Below are 20,028 nucleotides of genomic sequence, written 5' to 3' on the forward strand. Positions count from 1 at the left end.
CGGAAAATTTTTCTTCAGAACACCAAGTAATAAAGGAACAAGTCTCAAGTCACAACCTTAGAAAAATCTATTAATTACTTGAGTATCATTTGCTAAGGTTCACCTATTAATAAAATAGTAGAAAAATGATTTCTTAGCTACGAGCCTACCTCAAAATGTTATAATCATTCCCTAAAACTATTATTAGCTATTAATGATTTATTGTATGTGAGGGTGTGTGATGAGTTAAAATAAGTCATAATATTTTTATTTATTGTTTCGAATTCACTATAATACAGTCGAGCAAGATTACAATAATTATTATTATCATATTATTATATTTTCCAAAGTTATTGTGATAATTTTCTAAAAGAGCTCTACAATAGTTGGTTTGTTAAAATTCAAATATTATGATTATTAAAATTGAGTGACTGGGTGAAAAGTGTTGGCACCTTCTTTTTCTTTTGATAAAACTCGTATTTTTGAGATTCGTGTTCTTTCCACTGATGAAAGAAAGACTTCCACTGTAGTTTATAACTTTGTAGTAAGTATGTGAATAATAATAATTCAAAAGAGTGAATAGGTCGCGTCAATCCAGTCGAATTATGATTAGAATTCAGATATTTTTCAAGTAGTGATCATGAATAATATTTCCAATTGCATTGTTAGGTAATGATGAACTCTAGAAGTTACTGGAAGTGCATTGTGAATCATAAAAATTGAAATTTGCTGGTCGTAATCAATTGAAATTTATAATACGCACTACAATTTATACCTAATAGTATACTACATTATAGCTTGTTTTGTATTATTGCACTGATAAAAATAAGATAAATTGTATTTTTAACAATTGGTAAAATGATTATTTTAACAGATTTCAGTCATGACGCAGTATTCATGCGATAATTAGAAAATGGGAACCAACATCCAATTCAATAATGACTGAAATAACAAACGTATTTATTGAAAAACATATTCATGAGGCTTTGGATCGTATTTGTTCTTTTAACTTTCTATAATAATTTAGAAAGCTAATATCTCTCTTCTTATCGTACTAATGATATAATTGTCTCTTTTCTGTATAGGGCTACTTGTAATATAAATAGAAATAAAAATAAAAATCTCAGTACCCTTTTTTGAAATATTTCATCACAACATGTTTCACAGTCATGAAAATGGCATGAATGTTGAAACATGTTGTGATAAAATATTTCAAAAAAGAGTACTGAAATTTTTATTTTTATTTCTATTTAATGATATAATATCTGGCAGAACAATGTTTTCAATTTGATAGTGAGAATAATTATTGAAAAATAAAGGGAATTTGCATAGACTGAATTTCAATTTGAAAGTATTCAACTTAAAATGTATCAGATTATGATTTACGTTAGTTGAAAGACATGTTCAACTCTATTTGAACCGGTCTGCTTTGTCTGATTGAAACCAGATTGACCTTTGATTTCAAATTCATTCTTAGTTTGATTGATATTTTTAATTTCACTGACAATTCTTGAATAAATCTGACCAATTGTGAAAGTGAGAACAGCTGATAACTTTTGACTGAAATTGGAGCTCTACTTGAACTAGGGTATCTATCGTATAATCACAATATTATTTCATAAACGTTATTCAAGAGAGTCTTGAGAATTCTACTCTCTAGTAAAGGCTAAGTAGATTTTAATCGTTGCAAAACGTAATCTCACTTATTTCTAATGAGTAATGTTTAATAAATTGTAGTTCTACAGTAGTATTCATTTTTAAAACTATAGAAATCCGATTTTCTATAGAAAATTATTGACACATCAATGTGGTTGAACCATGAAAATTTTATATTTTTATCCTGAAAAGCATGAAACACGCACATTAATGTCGCATGTTATTTATAATTTATTTCATCTTCCTTACAATACTGTAATATGTTAATATGGTCTCTTGAACCTCAGTCAAATACAGAATTGAGTGTCATTAGGACAAATTAGATTACAGACAATGATAGGATTATTATCTTTAGCGTTTATTATTATTTTGATTCACCTTATCTTTATAAGGCTATGAGTGTAAATTCAAAGCTGAAAGCATTTTATACGAATAAATAAAGTATCACTACGATGAATGAATTCTAATATTGTAATAATAGTCTAGTTCCATATGAATTCTAATAATCTGGCCTCAAAATTACGTTTTGTTAAATTTTCTTTCTCTTTTCGAATATAATTGTTGATTTAAGTAGCTTTTTAAAAAGTAATCTAATGAACTATAATAGTGTAAATGCTTATTGATTCTTTTATGTTTTAAATCGAATGACCATTTTGAGAAATTCAACTATGATGCAAAACTATTGTACAATGATTATAATTGCGTTGAAAAATGTATTTAACAGTCAATGTTAATAAAGCATTTAGAGGAAATTGAGTTATTTGTAGCTTGAAAAAATAAAATTTTCAATCTACAGTGATCTATAATATCTGGTTGAAACTTATCAAACATGTAAAGATTCTCTAATTAAAAGATGGATAGAATAATTAGGTAAGTGATAAAAGTTGACTGTATAACATTAAATACATTATTGTGAATTTTAATTCAATACTCAAGATTCACAGAGTCCTGAAAAAGCTAAAAAAGTTAAATGAGATGAAAAAATGATTTATTATTTTATTTTCAATATTATGAATGGCTTTATCAACTGTACCACTTAAAAATGAATTCGAAGACTTCTGATTGGGATGCAGAGTTGTAGAAACTGACCCAATAAGTCAATTTGTGATTAATTAATTGTAAAATTTGTTAAAGTGGAATGCAGCTATTCGGAATGATTTTTTTTAATACCTAAACTTATTAATTATGACCGGTCTTGATAATAATCTACAATAATTAGCTTAAATACTGTGGAATAATTTCCAAAAACTGTCAACAAGCTAAGGCTATAATCAGCTAATAACGTTTTTATAATCAACATTATTCTTTCTGGTACCGTAGTTATATTAAAGTGAGTTTCATGAACTTATTTCAAGGTTCAGCGGTAAAGTTAGTCTTTAGTCAACTTCGCCTAATAAATATCATTTCATAAACTTATGAATGCTTCCTTATTCCTCAAAAATATTAATTGATATAGCTGAGAGTCTTGAAGAGGAAGATTGGGTCTAGAATGATTTGAATTTCTCTGTCGAAAAAATAATTTTTCAGGCTTATTTCAAGATCAAGAGTTCAATTGGAGATAGTAGAATATAAGTGATACTATAGAATAGTTACTGGAATATATACAACTACTGGGAGTTTGTTCAGTGAAAGTTCAAACCAAATCTGAACAGTTGGTGAATAATGTGATACGATCTCAGTTATAATCACAAGCTGTCCCAATCTAGTTGGAAGTCACACTTTACAAACGGTCCTCGGTAGAGCATATTGAATCACTAATAATTATAGTGTTGATTTCATTTATCAATATGTAATTTCTTATTCAATTCACCGATATACAGTTTTTATTTTTGAAAATTCGCAAAGAATTATCTAATAATAAGTATTACTGATTGTAGTTTTGATTGTATTATCTGATAATTTCTCCGTGAATTTTACAAAATAGTGACTGTATGTCGGTGGATAGGTGATAATAATTTACACATCGCAGCTTCTAATGAATAGCGAAATTCACATATTGTATAATATTGAAAGAATATTGGGAGGCTAAGAGGCTACAGTTTCAAAGCTAGGTCATTGAGGCTGTACAAAGGCTAAAAATAAAATTTCCACTAGTGATATTTTTCGAAGTTTTTGATTTTTATATCATCAAGCTATCATAATTAAAAAGTTTTCTCAGGAAAACATTTTTTTGAGATATGAGCGCCTAAAGTTTAATTTTTTATGACAAAACATTTCAAATTCGGTGACAATTTTTGCGACAGAACCTTTCAAATTCAGTAAGAGATAAATCCATGAGATTTGAAGGATATATTCTACATGGTATTGTTGATTGAATAGAACAATTATTTTTCCGAAAATAACAATTTTTGAGAAAGTTATTCAATTTACCAAAAAATAACTCAACTAAAAGTTGTTTTTGTTCATTTTTATTAAATTGAATAACTTTCTCAAAAATTGATATTTTCAAAAAAGTTTTGTTTTATTAAACAACAATAACATAAAGAATTTATCCTCCAAATCTCATGGATTTATCTCTTACTGAATTTGAAAATGTTCTAAAAATTTAAACTTTAGGCGATCATATCTCAAAAAGTAATGATCGGAAAAAATGTTTTCTCCAGAAATCTTTTTTATTACGATAGCTTGATGATATACAAATCGAAAAACTCTGAAAAATATCACAAGTAGAAAGTTAATTTTTAGCCTTTGCACAGCCTAAGTAATTCTTCTATCAAGATACGGAAGATGAACATTCTAAGCCCAAAAAAATGGAAAGAAAAAATAATCCTTCCATCAAGATGTGGAAGATGAACATTCTAAGCCCAAAAAATTGGAAAGAAAAAATAATTCTTCCATCAAGATGTGGAAGATGAACGTTCTAAGCCCAAAAAAATTGGAAAAAATTATCCTTCCATCAAGATGGGGAAGATGAACATTCTAAGCCCAAAAAATTGGAAATAAAAAATTCTCAGCAATGTGTTGGCTACTTCAAATCAAATTGAATCAAAATAAATGTCGTGATTTTGATTCAAATTTGTTTGGAGTAAGATGATTGAATATTCTCAGCAACGTTTTTCGAATCAAAATCACCTTATACGACATTAAAATGATTTTGATTCGATTGTGAAAAATATGATAAAATTCTGAGTAATGTACTTGAATAGGCACTGAAGTTTTCTGGAGCTGCAACGATGTTCTCCAGTTTTCCATTGGAATGGAGCAAATGGTAAAATGGAGCAATAATCCAATAGCAGAAAGCAAAGCAGCTTTTCTACTGCAAACACCAATGAGAATAAGTATCAAGCAGTAGTTATCAGTTACGATGAAGTGGTGTCCTGAGATCCCCCATTCCGGAGGCCGGCCCTAACCTCGGGAGGCACTCTCTTGCGGAAGCAATCGTCCAGGAAATTGGCCATGGACCGGTAAAGGTGTCTCTTCACGCCACTCAAGTTGTGACTCTCATCCGGGTAAATCTGATGACAAATTGATTTCGATATGAGCATAGACAATCCATGTGGATAATGTGTTCCTATTGCCTTTGTAGTCCAGTCAATATAGACATAAAAAAGGGGGTGTGCTTGCAATTTATATTGTAGTTCTGATTCTTTAATATATTATTTGGGTACATAAGAGAAGTCCAGAACCAATTTCTTCATGCAAAATTTCCTTGTGCTAGATACAGGTTGGCCCAAAAACCTCGTATTTTCGGCTCATTTTCCAGTTTTCAGCTATTTCTGCCAAATTTCGTAATCAGACAGAAAAATTTGCTTTCGTATTTTTTCTAGAATATGAAATTCTGAATAAAATGAGATCTTTCGGATTTCTTTATCTCCAATGAGTACTGAGTTATGATTTTTCAAAAATGAGTGAAATTTGAAGAAAAAAATCAATTTTGATGAATTTTAGTTTTTGATCAACAATATCTTCCGATTGTTACCATTTAGATGTATAATTCACAATTCCTCTGGGCGTATTTTTGTGCTCTACAATCTGAGATCAGGTAGAGCGCTCTATCTCATATAGATTTCTAGGTACACCTGACAACAATGCTCCTTGTATTGTTAAAAACACCTAATTTTCAGCTTCAACCAACATCACCAACTACATAGTCTTCACATTGATATTTCACACAATGACATAAGTTCATAAGATTATGTTCTATGAGAATCATCCGTTAGATGCACTTCATTTCAGTATTTCCTAGTGGAGAGGAACGCTTAAGGACACCTTCAAGGATCAAAATTTCAAACACTTATAACTTCTGACACAATGCTCAGATTCCATCGTACTACACTTCATTCTTCTCGGCTCGTCAAGGCGGTCCAAAATCATGCATCATAAGTCAAATTCGGTCGAAAAGTGGGAAATTTATTGTTGAGTGTACTAAAGCCCATATTCCAATATACAAAAAATGGCCAATTTATATATTAAAAAAATCCAATATTAAAAAATCAGAGCTACAATATAAATTGCATGCACCAATGTATATAGTGACTGGACTATTGATTATAATGATTTATTATCAAAGAAACCTACTAATTCCTATGTTAAACTTTGTTACATAGTAGTAAGTTCTAATTGCTTTGTTTGGGATGTATTTGTTTGTTTCTTATTTGAATTAAGAAAAAATATTTAAAGAATTAGTATCTACGTCACAAGGACGGGAAGGAACCTTTTGCAGGCGAGAATGATGTTTCTAGTCGAGGCATTAGCTGAGACTAGAACTTCATTCGAGCACTGCAAAAGACATTCACGTCCAAGTAGCATATACTATTTTTTGTCATAATAATCTCAAGAAAAATAATTGAGAAATAGAAAAAATTCCCTGCCTTTGCTGAAGTTATTACATGTATTCCTTAGACCAGTTATAGAATAGATACGCTGGGAAGTCTAGCCTCTGAAGCCAACCTTTACTGCCCAATCCACCTACCTTGACGTCACAACAGTGACGTCACGCATCGTATGGAAAACTTTCAGATTGTGTCTATTTCAGATTCATGGTGCTTTTAGGTTATTTCTAGCTACGGGCAAAAACGATATCGCTTAAGCTATAATGTGTTATGTGATATCGGCTTCAAAGTTATAATGTGTTTTGAAAATAATAAGGTACGGTAGCCTACAAAACTAATTTATTGTCATGCTGCAATGAGTTCACTTGCATCATAACCAAGATGATAATATTACAGTTACAACTTACAATAGTTATGTGTATAAATTTCAACATACGCATGAAAAGATATTGCACTTTTTTCATAAAAATTTCAGTGCAATTATATGCTGCACAGGAGATTACCATTTTCATAAATAATAATTACATAAATACAGTAAATAACAATCTGCCATGGAAAACAAGCTATGTTTAACAACAATGTAAGTTAAACACCACAAACACTTACACAACAAACTCAAAAAAGTTTTCTATAATTTCTATACAATGCGTGACGTCACTGTTGTGACGTCAAGATGGGTGGATTTGGCAGTAGATGTTGGCTTCATCGACTTTCAGTATGAAAATACAATGGGCCGTGTCTATTCTATAACTGGTCTAAGATGTATTCTATAAACATAACCTAGTTTGGAAATTCCGAATCAGGAATTTCTTGATTGTAGTTGACAAAACTCACTAAATGGCGGTTTTTTTTGTAGCAGTTTTGCTGTTCCTATTTCGGAACTAGGAAACATACTCGACTGTAAAGAAAACATATGGTTTCATTACAGTAGAGTATGCTGTAATGAGAATCAAATGTTTATTTGTTCTGCAAACAGCTGTTTACCGGATTTATTTCATGCATGGAAAACAGCTGAGATTGAATTACTATGACAAAAAATAATTTATTCGAATATCCAATAAAAGCTATAGGTATATGAATAGTACTAAGGACCTCGGCTACTTCAAATATTGACCAAAGAACTAAATAACAGAAGGAAAGTCGTTGAGTGAAACTGTCCAAAAAATAGTGCCCATGCGGGAAATCGAACCCGTTACTCCTGAGTTGCTGAGCGGCTTTCCTCTTTGCCGGCTGTGAGGTACCGGGTTCGATTCCCAGTCAGAGCACAGTTTTTTGAACAGTTTTACTAGAAAAATTCCATTCTGTTATCTAGCTCTTTGGTTAATATTTGCAGTAGCAGAAGTTCTTAGTTCTCTTTATATAGCTTTCATTGGATATTCGAATAAATTATTATTATTATATTCAAGCTGTTGATCATTGCAATTTTTCGTAAATCTCCATTGAAATACATAAATTATATAGTATACACAAATTCTCACAATATTCTTTAAAATTAACGATACTATCAATAAGAAAAGGATGAATTCGTTTCTCAGATTTGATGACACACTCACAGCTCTTTTACTCCAATATTTTTTATTTCTCTTGCTATGTTTATCTTCAATGCCTTCAGTGTTTAGGTCGATCTGTTTCATAATAAACTCTTTTTCGGTTATGCCACAGAAAAAAAAACCTTCACGAGATGAAGTATTTTTATAGTGTATTATTTACTAGCTTCAAGGTAGAATTTGGATTCTTGGTTCCATTGAGAGCTCACTTGAGGGAGAAAACAAGAATGCATCATTATTGTAAAATACGGAATTAATTATGTCTATTAAAAAAATTCACAACCACAACTAAATAACTAACGTTTTGTTGAGAGAATTCATTTTATTATGCCTACACAGAATATACCGCATTCTATTGGTTTTGCATTTTTAATGTTAATTTTTAATAATTTTATTATACTGCCTATCGTAGCAGGATTTATTGTAATGTTCGTGTTTTGATCATTTGTTCTGTTAATCAAGAATGTATTATATATCTGATTAGGATAGCAACTCCCATTTGTATGAGCATTAACTTGCTCAAGAACAAATAATTCAACTATTTTATTTGATTTGAATTAGTTTGCCGTATTCTCAGATTCTGGTTCAACTCAGAGCTCGCTTCAGAAAATGAACTAGAAAGAATAATTTATTGTGAAATGTCGAGCTGATGATGTTAATTAACATCTCACTTTAGTATATCTGCCCTACTAAGAAAAAAGGCAGTATCTAAAAAAATTTCACAAAATGAGTTATATATATAAAAATTCTCAGCTCAACGAGCTCTATCTATTGAACTAAACAAGAACGCAGTATTTCCTTTCGTTTAAGAAATAATGACATAAAAACGCAGTATCTACATGACATTACTACATGTACTCTTTTCCAAAAAAGCTTTCTGTTTCTGGGCCCCAAGTTTTATAATATTCTGCCACCTGACATGAAAAGTATAAATACTTATAGAAAGTTCAAATCGAAATTGAGGCCTTGGCTTTTTGAATATCTTCCAGATGATGTTGAGCAATGGTTTACTGTCTTGAGATGAGCCCACATGGACCAGCACTTTGAAATTATCAATTTCAGATTTTTTCTTTCCTATTTATTAATTTCAATTATCGAATTAAATTTGTTTCATCTTGATCTATTGTTCAGTTGACCAATATCTGAGTCTTGCCCTGTTAATTAATTATTGTGTGTGTGTGTGTGTGAAAGAGAGTGAGTGTGTGTGCGTTTGTTATTTGCAACTAAAATCTATTATTGACTCCTACTTGCACTCAAGTGTTATTATTTACCACTTTGCAAGTAGTAATTTGTTTCACTTGCCCTAATCATCATTTGTTTCTAATATTTTACTTAGTTAGGCTAATTGCAAAAAGATCAAAATCTTATTTTACTGTACGTGGTTATAATTCTATGTATTTTCTGATATTATGCAGTTGTAAATTTATTTGAACTACTACATTTTTTTTAAGTTGATATGTAAAACTTTTTTGTTGTTATGAGCAAGTGAAATAAAAATATTCCATTCTATTCTATTCTATTCATTTCTTTTTTTACTAAGCAAAAACGCAGTATTTTCAATGTACTAAGGAAGAACGCAGTATCTACAGCTCAGATACTGCGTTCTTCCTTAGGAACATCACTTACTGCGTTCTTGCTTAGTATATTAGAGGGGACCATATGATATTTGCAGTAGCTGACAGTGTGTAACACAATTTAACCTATAAAGAAAAGATTCATCAGTGATAAGGTTTGCCTTTCTCTATGATATAATCATATCTATTCTGTTTCAACAAAAATTAATTGACTGTACTGCATTTTTTACAATGTGTTGGTATAATTTTGATGGTTTATACTAAGGAAAAACGAAGTACTGCATTTTTACTAAAGTATTGGAATGAAATGTTGGTGGTTTATACTAGAGAAAAACGCAGTACTGCATTTTTACTAAAGTATTGGAATGAAATGTTGGTGGTTTATACTAGAGAAAAACGCAGTACTGCATTTTTACTAAAGTATTGGAATGAATGTTGGTGGTTTATACTAGAGAAAAACGCAGTACTGCATTTTTACTAAAGTATTGAATGAAATGTTGGTGGTTTATACTAGAGAAAAACGCAGTACTGCATTTTTACTAAAGTATTGGAATGAATGTTGGTGGTTTATACTAGAGAAAAACGCAGTACTGCATTTTTACTAAAGTATTGGAATGAAATGTTGGTGGTTTATACTAGAGAAAAACGCAGTACTGCATTTTTACTAAAGTATTGGAATGAAATGTTGGTGGTTTATACTAGAGAAAAACGCAGTACTGCATTTTTACTAAAGTATTGGAATGAAATGTTGGTGGTTTATACTAGAGAAAAACGCAGTACTGCATTTTTACTAAAGTATTGGAATGAAATGTTGGTGGTTTATACTAGAGAAAAACGCAGTACTGCATTTTTACTAAAGTATTGGAATGAAATGTTGGTGGTTATACTAGAGAAAAACGCAGTACTGCATTTTTACTAAAGTATTGGAATGAAATGTTGGTGGTTTATACTAGAGAAAAACGCAGTACTGCATTTTTACTAAAGTATTGGAATGAAATGTTGGTGGTTTATACTAGAGAAAAACGCAGTTCTGCATTTTTACTAAAGTATTGGAATGAAATGTTGGTGGTTTATACTAGAGAAAAACGCAGTACTGCATTTTTGCTTAGCCCACTTGTGATTAAGGAGATGCTATTGCCCGGTAAAAACGCAGTATCTGCTTCTCAAATGCCCTAACATATTTTTTGTGGATTTTTACTTCTATATACATCCACAGTATAAGGTAAAACCTATTTCAGTTATTTCAAACACAATTCAAACTTTGACCTCATTTTTCTCAGTTTGGTTACTTCAGTAGATACTGCGTTCTTGTTTAGTGGGGCAGATATTGAAAGCAATCCTTTTATTGTGTTCTACCATGAAGAAAATATAGTATTATGCTATATTTTCTCTTTGGTTCTACAGAGTGTATATTGAGAATATTTTTTTATATTGAGGATGTGTTTACCTGTTGCCTGTAGATAACTCCAGCCTGAGAGAGTGCCCTGGAGAGCAACATTGATTGTTGTAGATGCACATTGTCATCAGCTGTGCCGTGCACTAGGTAGAACATTTTATCACGAAAACCATCCACCTGCTTTCTAAGGTCCGACTCCTCATAGCCCTTGTAATTGCCAGTTACATTTGGTATACCCATATAACGCTCGGTGTATGCAGAATCTGAAACAAATTAAATAAATATATAGATAAAATGTTTATTTTACAAAAAAACTAAAACTACAACATCAATTACACAAAATATTAGATAAATTACAATATTACATACAATAGTTAGTTACAAAAATTCTTATAATGTGTCCTCTACTTGTTTAGTTTTTTCTGTGTGGAAATTGACCTACTCCACTATGGCGTACCATGTTCTAGAGTAGGTTTGGTTAGTTTTTTTGTGCGTATTATTAATAAGTTAGTGTTTAGTAAGTCATTAGGTGGTTAGTTGTTGTTTGAAATAATGTTTTCTATGTTCTGTCTTCCTTTGCTCATCAACCAATTGTGTAACATTGTTTTGAACTTTCTAGGATGATTAATCTGTTTAAAGTTTGCAGGAAGTAGATTATATAATTTTGGTGCTAAATGATTGAAATGGCTCTGGTATAGAGCCTTCCTTGCAACACTGGTGATGAGAAGATTCCTGTATCTGGTGTTGTGGTTGTGGGTTCTGGTTTGAAATGTTGTTGGGTTCTTGTGTAATCTGCATAGTATCTCCTTGCAGTAAAGCTGTCTTGGATCCATCACGTCAAACTCATTGAATAGCTGGTCTGATGAATAGCGTGGAGGCTTATGGTTGATGACCCTCATGATCAGCTTCTGTACCCTGAGGAGCGGTTCGATGTGCAAGAAGCTTGCACCTCCCCATCCCACAATCCCATATTGATCAATAAATTGATCAATAAATCATAGCAAATAAAAGAAAAATGTGTTTCTTAAAATCAGAAAAGATCAAAATCTAAAAATGAAGTAAAATAATGAACTCAACTTGTTGGCAACATTGCAAAGTGAGATCCACTTTATACTGTAAGCTTTCCTAGTAAATGATAAAATAAGTGCCTCCCATTTAAAAAATGCAGATATTTGAAAGTGAATCTTACCCTATATATAACTATCTATATAATTCAAATGAAGCTGTGTTGACCTATATATTATTCCCACAAGGTATTCTTCATTTTCAATAGAAGAGTTTAAAATTAATGAGCTGTTTCTAAGAGATTATCGTTAAAATTTTTGTTGAAATTAGTTCACTTAAAATGAATAAAACGGGACTTTCACCCGTCTGTCTGTATACGTCCGTCTGTTACTGGGTGTGTGTGTGTGTGTGTGTGTGGTGTGTGTGTGTGTGTGTGTGGTGTGTGTGTGTGTGTGTTGGCCAGAATAATTATGTAGCAATCTGAACCCAAGGGGGAAACTGAGAACACGATACTGCGCTATTAGACAGTTCTGCCTGCGCGAAGAATCACTTCTGAGTCACATTCACTTTCTGCTTAATATGTTATAAATAATTAGCTACACACAGCATATTTCAACATCGAAATGGAAATCTCAATAGTTTCATCGCTTCAAACATGAACCGTGAATGATAAAACTCAACCACTTCCCAATTATTGCAATCCATCTCTGCTGAATATGTTATAACCCGTACAAATTTACTTTTAACTTGAAGGAATATGCAGCGCAGAGAAATGGAGGGAGATCAGCCAATTACAGTGAATAATAGAGACATAGGTAGAAGCGCAGTTGCCAATTTGTCAGTCGTCTGACTGCTTCCAGACAGGAAACTTCGCATGTGTAGCATGAGCACATGCACAGTCACTAGAAGTAGGAGAACGCTGGCCGCTTCAAAACGGCAACATCGCGCCTCTGTATCCCTCCCGCTGTACGCCTTCTCTGCTGCGCATGTCCATCCCAAGTAGAAAGTAATTCTGCACAGCGTATAATTATTCTCTACTGTACATCAACAGAAAACGTCAACATCAAAACGCAAATCTCTATATTGTTTTCCCACTTAAAACATATACTTTATGTGATAAGACTCACCATATAACTTCCATGATGTGACTGGAGCAACAGATATGCCACAATGAAAGACATCTTGGTTTGGATGAGAGAGCAGTTTTCCCGCCACATAACCGCCATAACTCCAACCCCACACCGCCACCCGTCGCTTGTCTATGAAGTGTAGAGTGTCTACCAGGTATCTATAAATAATTTAAGAAGTTCTGATTAAAAAGGGGTTTGTTACTCTATAGCTTTATACTACAGTATCAATATTCAATCATCAAAAATAATTAAACATGATACTTAAATTTTCTTCGCATAAATAACATAGTCAACAGTTGATAATACACTAAGTTCCACTCGTAATGTATCTCTATTGAAATAATATAATAATATAATAAATAATAATAATAATAATAATATAATAATAATAAAATATAATAATAATAATAATAATATCTCTATCTTGGAAGAAAAATTCCATACATTCATTCAATTATTTATTTATCCATGCAATATTACAGTAGACTGATGAATTTGCAGTTTAGTATGATGTATAGAATCTTAACAATGGTTTGTCAGCTGAAATAAGCAATAGCAATCAATCAATAATCTTATTTATTCCACAATACAGTAAGTACGAAGATGATAATTAATATAAAATATAAAATACAAATAATTAAGTACTTAAATCAGGGTTTCATATTATAGATTACGGGATGAGCCTACATGGGCACTGTGGCCTGTGCGTGGATCGAAATAGAATGAATGAATGAATTTATTTTGCCAAAAACAAACTACAAAAAAGCTTTACAAAAAATAAATATAAATATAAATGCTACTGCACTTAAACCAAGATATATACATTTATTTAATCAGATATAATAACAAAATGATATCCTTTATATTATAAATAATAGTTATAAAATGAAGATTTAATTTATGTTCACATGCATAAGTACTGTAGGTGAGGCAAAAACACCGGCAAAAGGAAGATTCCTTGTGCGCCAGTGTGAGTCGTAAATCAGCTTAATCAGGGATGTAATATATAAACTTGAATTTAGCGTATGAAGTGTTCGAAAATATAATTTATAATATGAAATTGATTATTGTATAAAAGTCAACGATTGGAAATAATTCAAGTTCAGCCATGCCTCTATGGCTCTTTTTCTGTGTTTATTATTTCGGAAATTATTAAGACGAAATTCACTTTCTAGTATATTTATAGATATAGAATTTACATATTCTATTCTAGAATAGAACTATAACATGATAATATATAGCTTCAGCTTTGTTTATTAAAACTATTTATTTGACTCAAAGGAGTGTACTAGATATTTTACTGGTGTTGTGTGTGATTCCTCTGGGTATTGTCATGAACAACATATATTTAGAGAACTAACTCAAGATACAAAAAGTGACTATGCTAATGCCCCTAATCCACAACCCAAATCCAACGAGCAGTCTCATAAGACAATGAATTTCTTGTGGCATACTCAAGCTGCTTGCTTTCTATTGGTTCTGAGCAGTGAAAGTGAAATGGCGACTAATCTACCCATTGACGAATCAGAATGCTTTTTTGTTTTCGAGGCGTGGACTACTGTAATTCAGTCTCTCCTACATCTATTTCATGTTATTAAATAGACCTGTTTAAACTTTCTATTATAATGCAATAAATTTTATTAAAAGGAAGTCGATAGCTTTATAACCAAAATGTCCTATGAACCTGAATTTTTCAGTCAATTCAAGAAGTATGAAAATAACGATCATTGGGTGAAATTGGGACGTTTAATTCCTTTCTACCACTCAACTCCTTATGTCAAGTTATGACTATTAATTTTTATTTTCAATGTATTTCCCCGTTTGTGTGCGTCCTTCAAACTTGAGTTCATGAGCCTGAGACTATCAGAAAACACCATAACACCATTCTTACACCACAACCATAACTGTTTTAATCATCAGCCTTTTCCATTGTTGTTTCCTTCAAAATTTCCTTTAAATTGTATGTCAAGGTTTGTTCTTGTCTTGCAAGTTCAAGAGAATATATTCAGATTGGAGAAAAATACTTTTTCCTAGAGTTACCTTGAAAAGTGACCATTCCTGCACTGATTACAGAACGCAAAGAATCACTTTTCCGCTCTAGTGCGCAAAGTATTACTTTGAGTATTCTTAATAATTTGCGTATTATCTTGCAGCTATCCCAATCAGATGTTGACATTGTTGGCATGTATTTTGAATGCGAATTTGTTCTATCTATATTTTTTCTGATTTTCAAATGAATTAAAATGAGAACTCATTGAATTATACATTTTGAATATTATTAATTATTCATTATTTCAAATAATTTTTTCCCATTCATGAATTGATTGGTTGAAAAATTATTTAGAATTTAAGATTTACTCAAAATTATTCAAATTTTCAAATCAATTGGATTAATTTAATTCTTAATTTGAATAAATTATCGATTATTAATTTTCAATAGGATTTTCAAGTTTAAATAAATTAAAGTTGTTATTAATAACAAAATTATACAGACAAACATTTGATGGATTTCAGCCATCATTTTACCAATAATCAACCACTTCTCATATTCAATGGTAACTGTAGGAAAAATTTAATGTGAAATACGTGCGCAAAGTTCCTCTGCTCCACTCAAGAAACCATTCCGCCCTCGCCTACGGCTCCTGCGTAAACGTTTCTTTCGGTGCAGCAAACTGTCACTAGTTGCACAAATAACTATTTCCCCCAGGAAACTCATTACAGTTAGTTGTAGGTTTTAACTTACTCAGTGACTTCTAATTGATCGTTGACCTCAACTGTTCCCAGTTGATGGTAGATCTGGTGAAGCAGTGAGTATCCTTGTCCAGCTGAGCCTCTTCCATCAATCTGCGCCACTATATAATCTCTGAAAAAAATTATCAACTTATTAGCATTTCTTATGTGCACAGTTAACCTTCTGTAACGAACTAATCAACTTATTCCTCAGATGTTGCGCTTTTATCTTACACAGCTATACAATCAATTTGTAATAGTCTCAACTTGGTAGTTGTGATTTATTTATTAAATTTACTGTTGATCTTGGCAAAGCAAGGGAAGTATGACTTCCGGAATCGGTGTTATAGTGAGTGAGGTTCACGTTATAATGGTAGTGTTCGATTGGCAATGGTATTTGGCAACGCTATCTCTTTCTCGCTTTGCAAGATTGTCTTTCAACAATATAGAATTATTCATTAATTAACAAAATATTTCATCTTAATTATGAAAATTCATCATGAAATTATTGAAAAATATAATTTCTTGCTCAATAAAATATAATTGATTTTTTTAAACGAGAATGAACAGTATTTATATTACATCAATAAACCTGTATCACCTATCGTCTATAGAAGGCACTGTCAAGACAGAGGATCGGCAACGTTCTTCTCCTATCTTTCTCCACTGCCATTATAACGAGAGCCTCACTATATGCATGACAACTTGGACTCACAGTGATGGTCCAACCAAACGGCTTTTCCAGCAAATCGAATGGAATAATTTCGTTCACTCACCATACAAACCTGACTTGGTCACTCGTAACTCAAGAAATGACCTTGGAGGAAGAATCTGTAGACTAACGAGGAGCTCAAATCAATGTCATAGCGATAGCCCACTAATTAAGCGGCAGAATTTCATGGAGAGGGTTTTAGTAGGGTGGTCCACTGGTATGAAAAATGCTTCAACCTTTTCGGCAATTATATTGAAAAATAATTATGACTGTAGCTTTTGATCAGAAGATTATTTTGATATATTAATTCTTCTTCTATTTTTAATTAATTTCAACCCTACCCTAAGTTAGGTTGCTAGCATAGTCTCTATTTTTACTCATCATACTTATTCTGTTTAAAACAAAAATAATTGAAGATATTGCTCTTTGATGGCATCACCTACATAGAAATTTCTCGGTAGTGTCTTTCTCAGTAAATTTATTTATTTATTCATTCATTTGAGAATTTACATATTTGAGTGCACCAGGAATTGAATCCTATTATTTTCCTCATAACGCACATTAATGATATTATATGTAGAATATATATTATTGTAAGTACATAATTGTACTAATTTCAAAGAATCTGTTTTCTTTTTTGTTTGTACTTTAGTTTACTCTGTTTACTGAGAGATAAAATCTATTTATTACCAATCGGAGGTTGAAAAACGATGCCCCTCGCATTATTCATGCATGGATAATACATTTATAGCACAATGAAGATCATCTTTTTTTGTGGAAATTTTGCAGCATTGTTGGCAGCGTGGGATACTCTGTGGAATAGTCTATCCAATTTCAGACAAACTATATTCTCTCACTATTATTTCGAATATCAAAAATTCAATTGCTTAAACTCCTGGGACAAGATGTTGTATTTAAGAAGTGTTTTTCCGGATAATACATTTATAGCACAATCAAGATAATCTTTTTCTGTGGAGATGTTGCAGCATTGTTGACAGCGTGGGATACTCTGTTCAATTTTAGACAAACAATATTCTCTCACTATAATATCAAATATCATAGAAAAATTCAATCGCTTAAACCCCTGGGACAAGATGTTGTATTTTAGAAGTGTTTTTCCGGATAATACATTTATAGCACAATCAAGATAATCTTTTTCTGTGGAGATGTTGCAGCATTGTTGACAGCGTGGGATACTCTGTGGGATAGTCTGTTCAATTTTAGACAAACAATATTCTCTCACTATAATATCAAATATCATAGAAAAATTCAATCGCTTAAACCCCTGGGACAAGATGTTGTATTTTAGAAGTGTTTTTCCGGATAGTTAGCCTACGATTTGAAAATCGTATCAGTTTCAAATACGTCGTTTCAGTATTAAAATATTCTCAGTATTATTGTATCAGTTTCAAATTACGATTGAAATAAGATTAGAAACTAGGAAAATACGAAAATAAAGACCTAGGAGGAGAAAAATATAATTGAGTAATGTTTCTGTCAACTGTACCTGTTGGAGGAAAGATATGTGCTCCAGTCAGTTTTCCATCTATCAGTGACCAGCTGAGATCCTGGACCTGCATACACTTGCAGCACCAGAGGATAGCGTGTTATTTCCTCCTCACGGAGTCCAGGAGGCAGATGCAGTCTAACCTGTGCGTGATGACCACCGGAGATCTCCACCGGGAATGTTTTTACCTGAGTTAGAGCCACTTTCGATACGCGTTCCTACAACAATACCAATTTAAACTTTGTTAGAGTCTTAAAAACAATATTACAATTTTTTGTAACACATGAATCAGACACCCCAATCATGATTATTATTATTCAATGTATACAGAGTGACCCATAAGTCAGTTGACGCTAGAAATTTTCAAGGTCAGCTAACCACATTTGTTTAGGTTTGTTTACTACAGTTTAGTTTGAGGTTATGTTTGATGGTTGTTCGTGATAGTGTGTTCATTGTTATTTTATTAATGTTATCTTTATTTCATCAAATGCATATTTGTCAACTTATGGACCACTCTGTATTTATTTAATTATTATGAAAAATATATAAAATGTAATATTATTATTACATAACGAAGAGTATCATTAAAAACTTGTGACAAAACCTGTAAGTCAACAGATTTTTCCAAGCATCATGTCATACTAATATTTTTGGATACGTTCATCAGTTTATTTACGAAAATGGATACCAAGTTCAAACACGCATGGGAACAGAACGATCCAGACGTTATGAGATAGATTTCGCGTTCTCGCACTGCATATGAATAATTGTGTGGCAGAAACGACTTTGACTCTTCAGGTGACTTTCTTGAGTGACTTGGGAATCTTACATGTCTTCACTTGTGAGCACTAAATTCGTATCATCAAATTCAAATTCAAGTTCCTGAAGATTAATGACCATAAAGCAATAGATATTCGTGTGCAAAATGAGTACAACGTCATAGAGTACTGATAAAATGAAGACTTTGCGTTTTAATGTTATCACATAAAACTTTTAAATTCCAATTTGAGTTTTCCTTCTGGATCATTGCTATAAGTTTTGATTCTTTTATTGTATCATGGCAGCAAAATGGATAGATGAATCTTTTATTCTGAAAATAGAGTTTTGTGATAGATAAATGAAATAGATCTTGAAAAACTGTTGAATGTGACGTTCTCAACCAGCTGATATCAATCAAAACTACCACTTTAGATTGAATTTTCTTGTAGAAAACTCAAGAACAATTCACTACTGAACTCTGCCATTTCAATTCACGAGTAGTTGACCATGATACACTTTAGATCGATTAGTGTACTTGAATACAATATATTTACTTTAGTTTCAATAACTAGTACTCTAGTTCTATACAATTACTCTCAAGTAGAGCGTGCACTAGATCGGTGGAGCGGTACGGCGCGGAGAATTTCCGACCTGGAATTAAATACATGTAATCAAGTGTACCTCCGTGCACTAGGTCGGGAGCACGACGTGACGCGGATTTCGAAAAGTCTCTGGACTTTTTGGAGTCGGAACCGCGCCGCGCCGCGCTCCAAGTGCACAGTGGTCAGGACGGAAATTTTCCGCGCTCGGGTAACTTCGTGAGGGCTCGGCTGTTTCCGACTTCTTCAGTAAACAGCCTGCTGTTCTGAGTGTCTTCCAGTTCACATTCTAATCAATTATTACCTACGATTACAATAAGTTAATGGAATGTACCAACATTTTCTCTTTTTTCCTTGATAGTTCCTATTTCTCTGCTTCATCCACAACTGCCAAAAATAACACGATTACGATAAGTTAATGGAATGTACCAACATTTTCTCTTTTGACGTGACAACGTCAGTAGATAGATTTTGACATTTCAGACTGACTTTTTTGCTCCAAAACCCCCTCCTCCTCTCCCCCCTCGTCCATCCCGCCTCCCCTTCCCGCCGCCCGCAGGGTGGGGGGTGTTCTAAAAATAGATTTCCCCTTCCCCCTGCCCAGTGATGATGAGGGGGATGAAAAGAGAGAGATATATCTTTCTCTCTCTCTTTCTAAAAAT

At 32.3% G+C, this 20,028-nt stretch overlaps 1 protein-coding gene across 1 annotated transcript in view; it reads right to left on the reverse strand.

Moving 5' to 3' along the window:
* Positions 1–1,248: 1,248 nt before the first annotated feature.
* Positions 1,249–20,028, reverse strand: part of LOC111064553 (dipeptidyl aminopeptidase-like protein 6) — a 128,622-nt gene continuing 109,842 nt past the window's right edge. Inside the window, exons 15-19 of the mRNA XM_039442331.1 lie at positions 18,009–18,226; positions 15,803–15,922; positions 13,057–13,217; positions 10,976–11,187; positions 1,249–5,090 (exon numbers count right to left, since the gene is read on the reverse strand). Of these exons, the coding sequence (XP_039298265.1) occupies positions 4,935–5,090; positions 10,976–11,187; positions 13,057–13,217; positions 15,803–15,922; positions 18,009–18,226 (867 nt within the window). The 3' untranslated portion in view covers positions 1,249–4,934. The remainder of the gene's footprint in view (positions 5,091–10,975; positions 11,188–13,056; positions 13,218–15,802; positions 15,923–18,008; positions 18,227–20,028) is intronic.

The sequence above is a fragment of the Nilaparvata lugens genome, chromosome X (assembly GCF_014356525.2).
Source record: "Nilaparvata lugens isolate BPH chromosome X, ASM1435652v1, whole genome shotgun sequence".
NCBI classification, from domain to species: domain Eukaryota; kingdom Metazoa; phylum Arthropoda; class Insecta; order Hemiptera; family Delphacidae; genus Nilaparvata; species Nilaparvata lugens.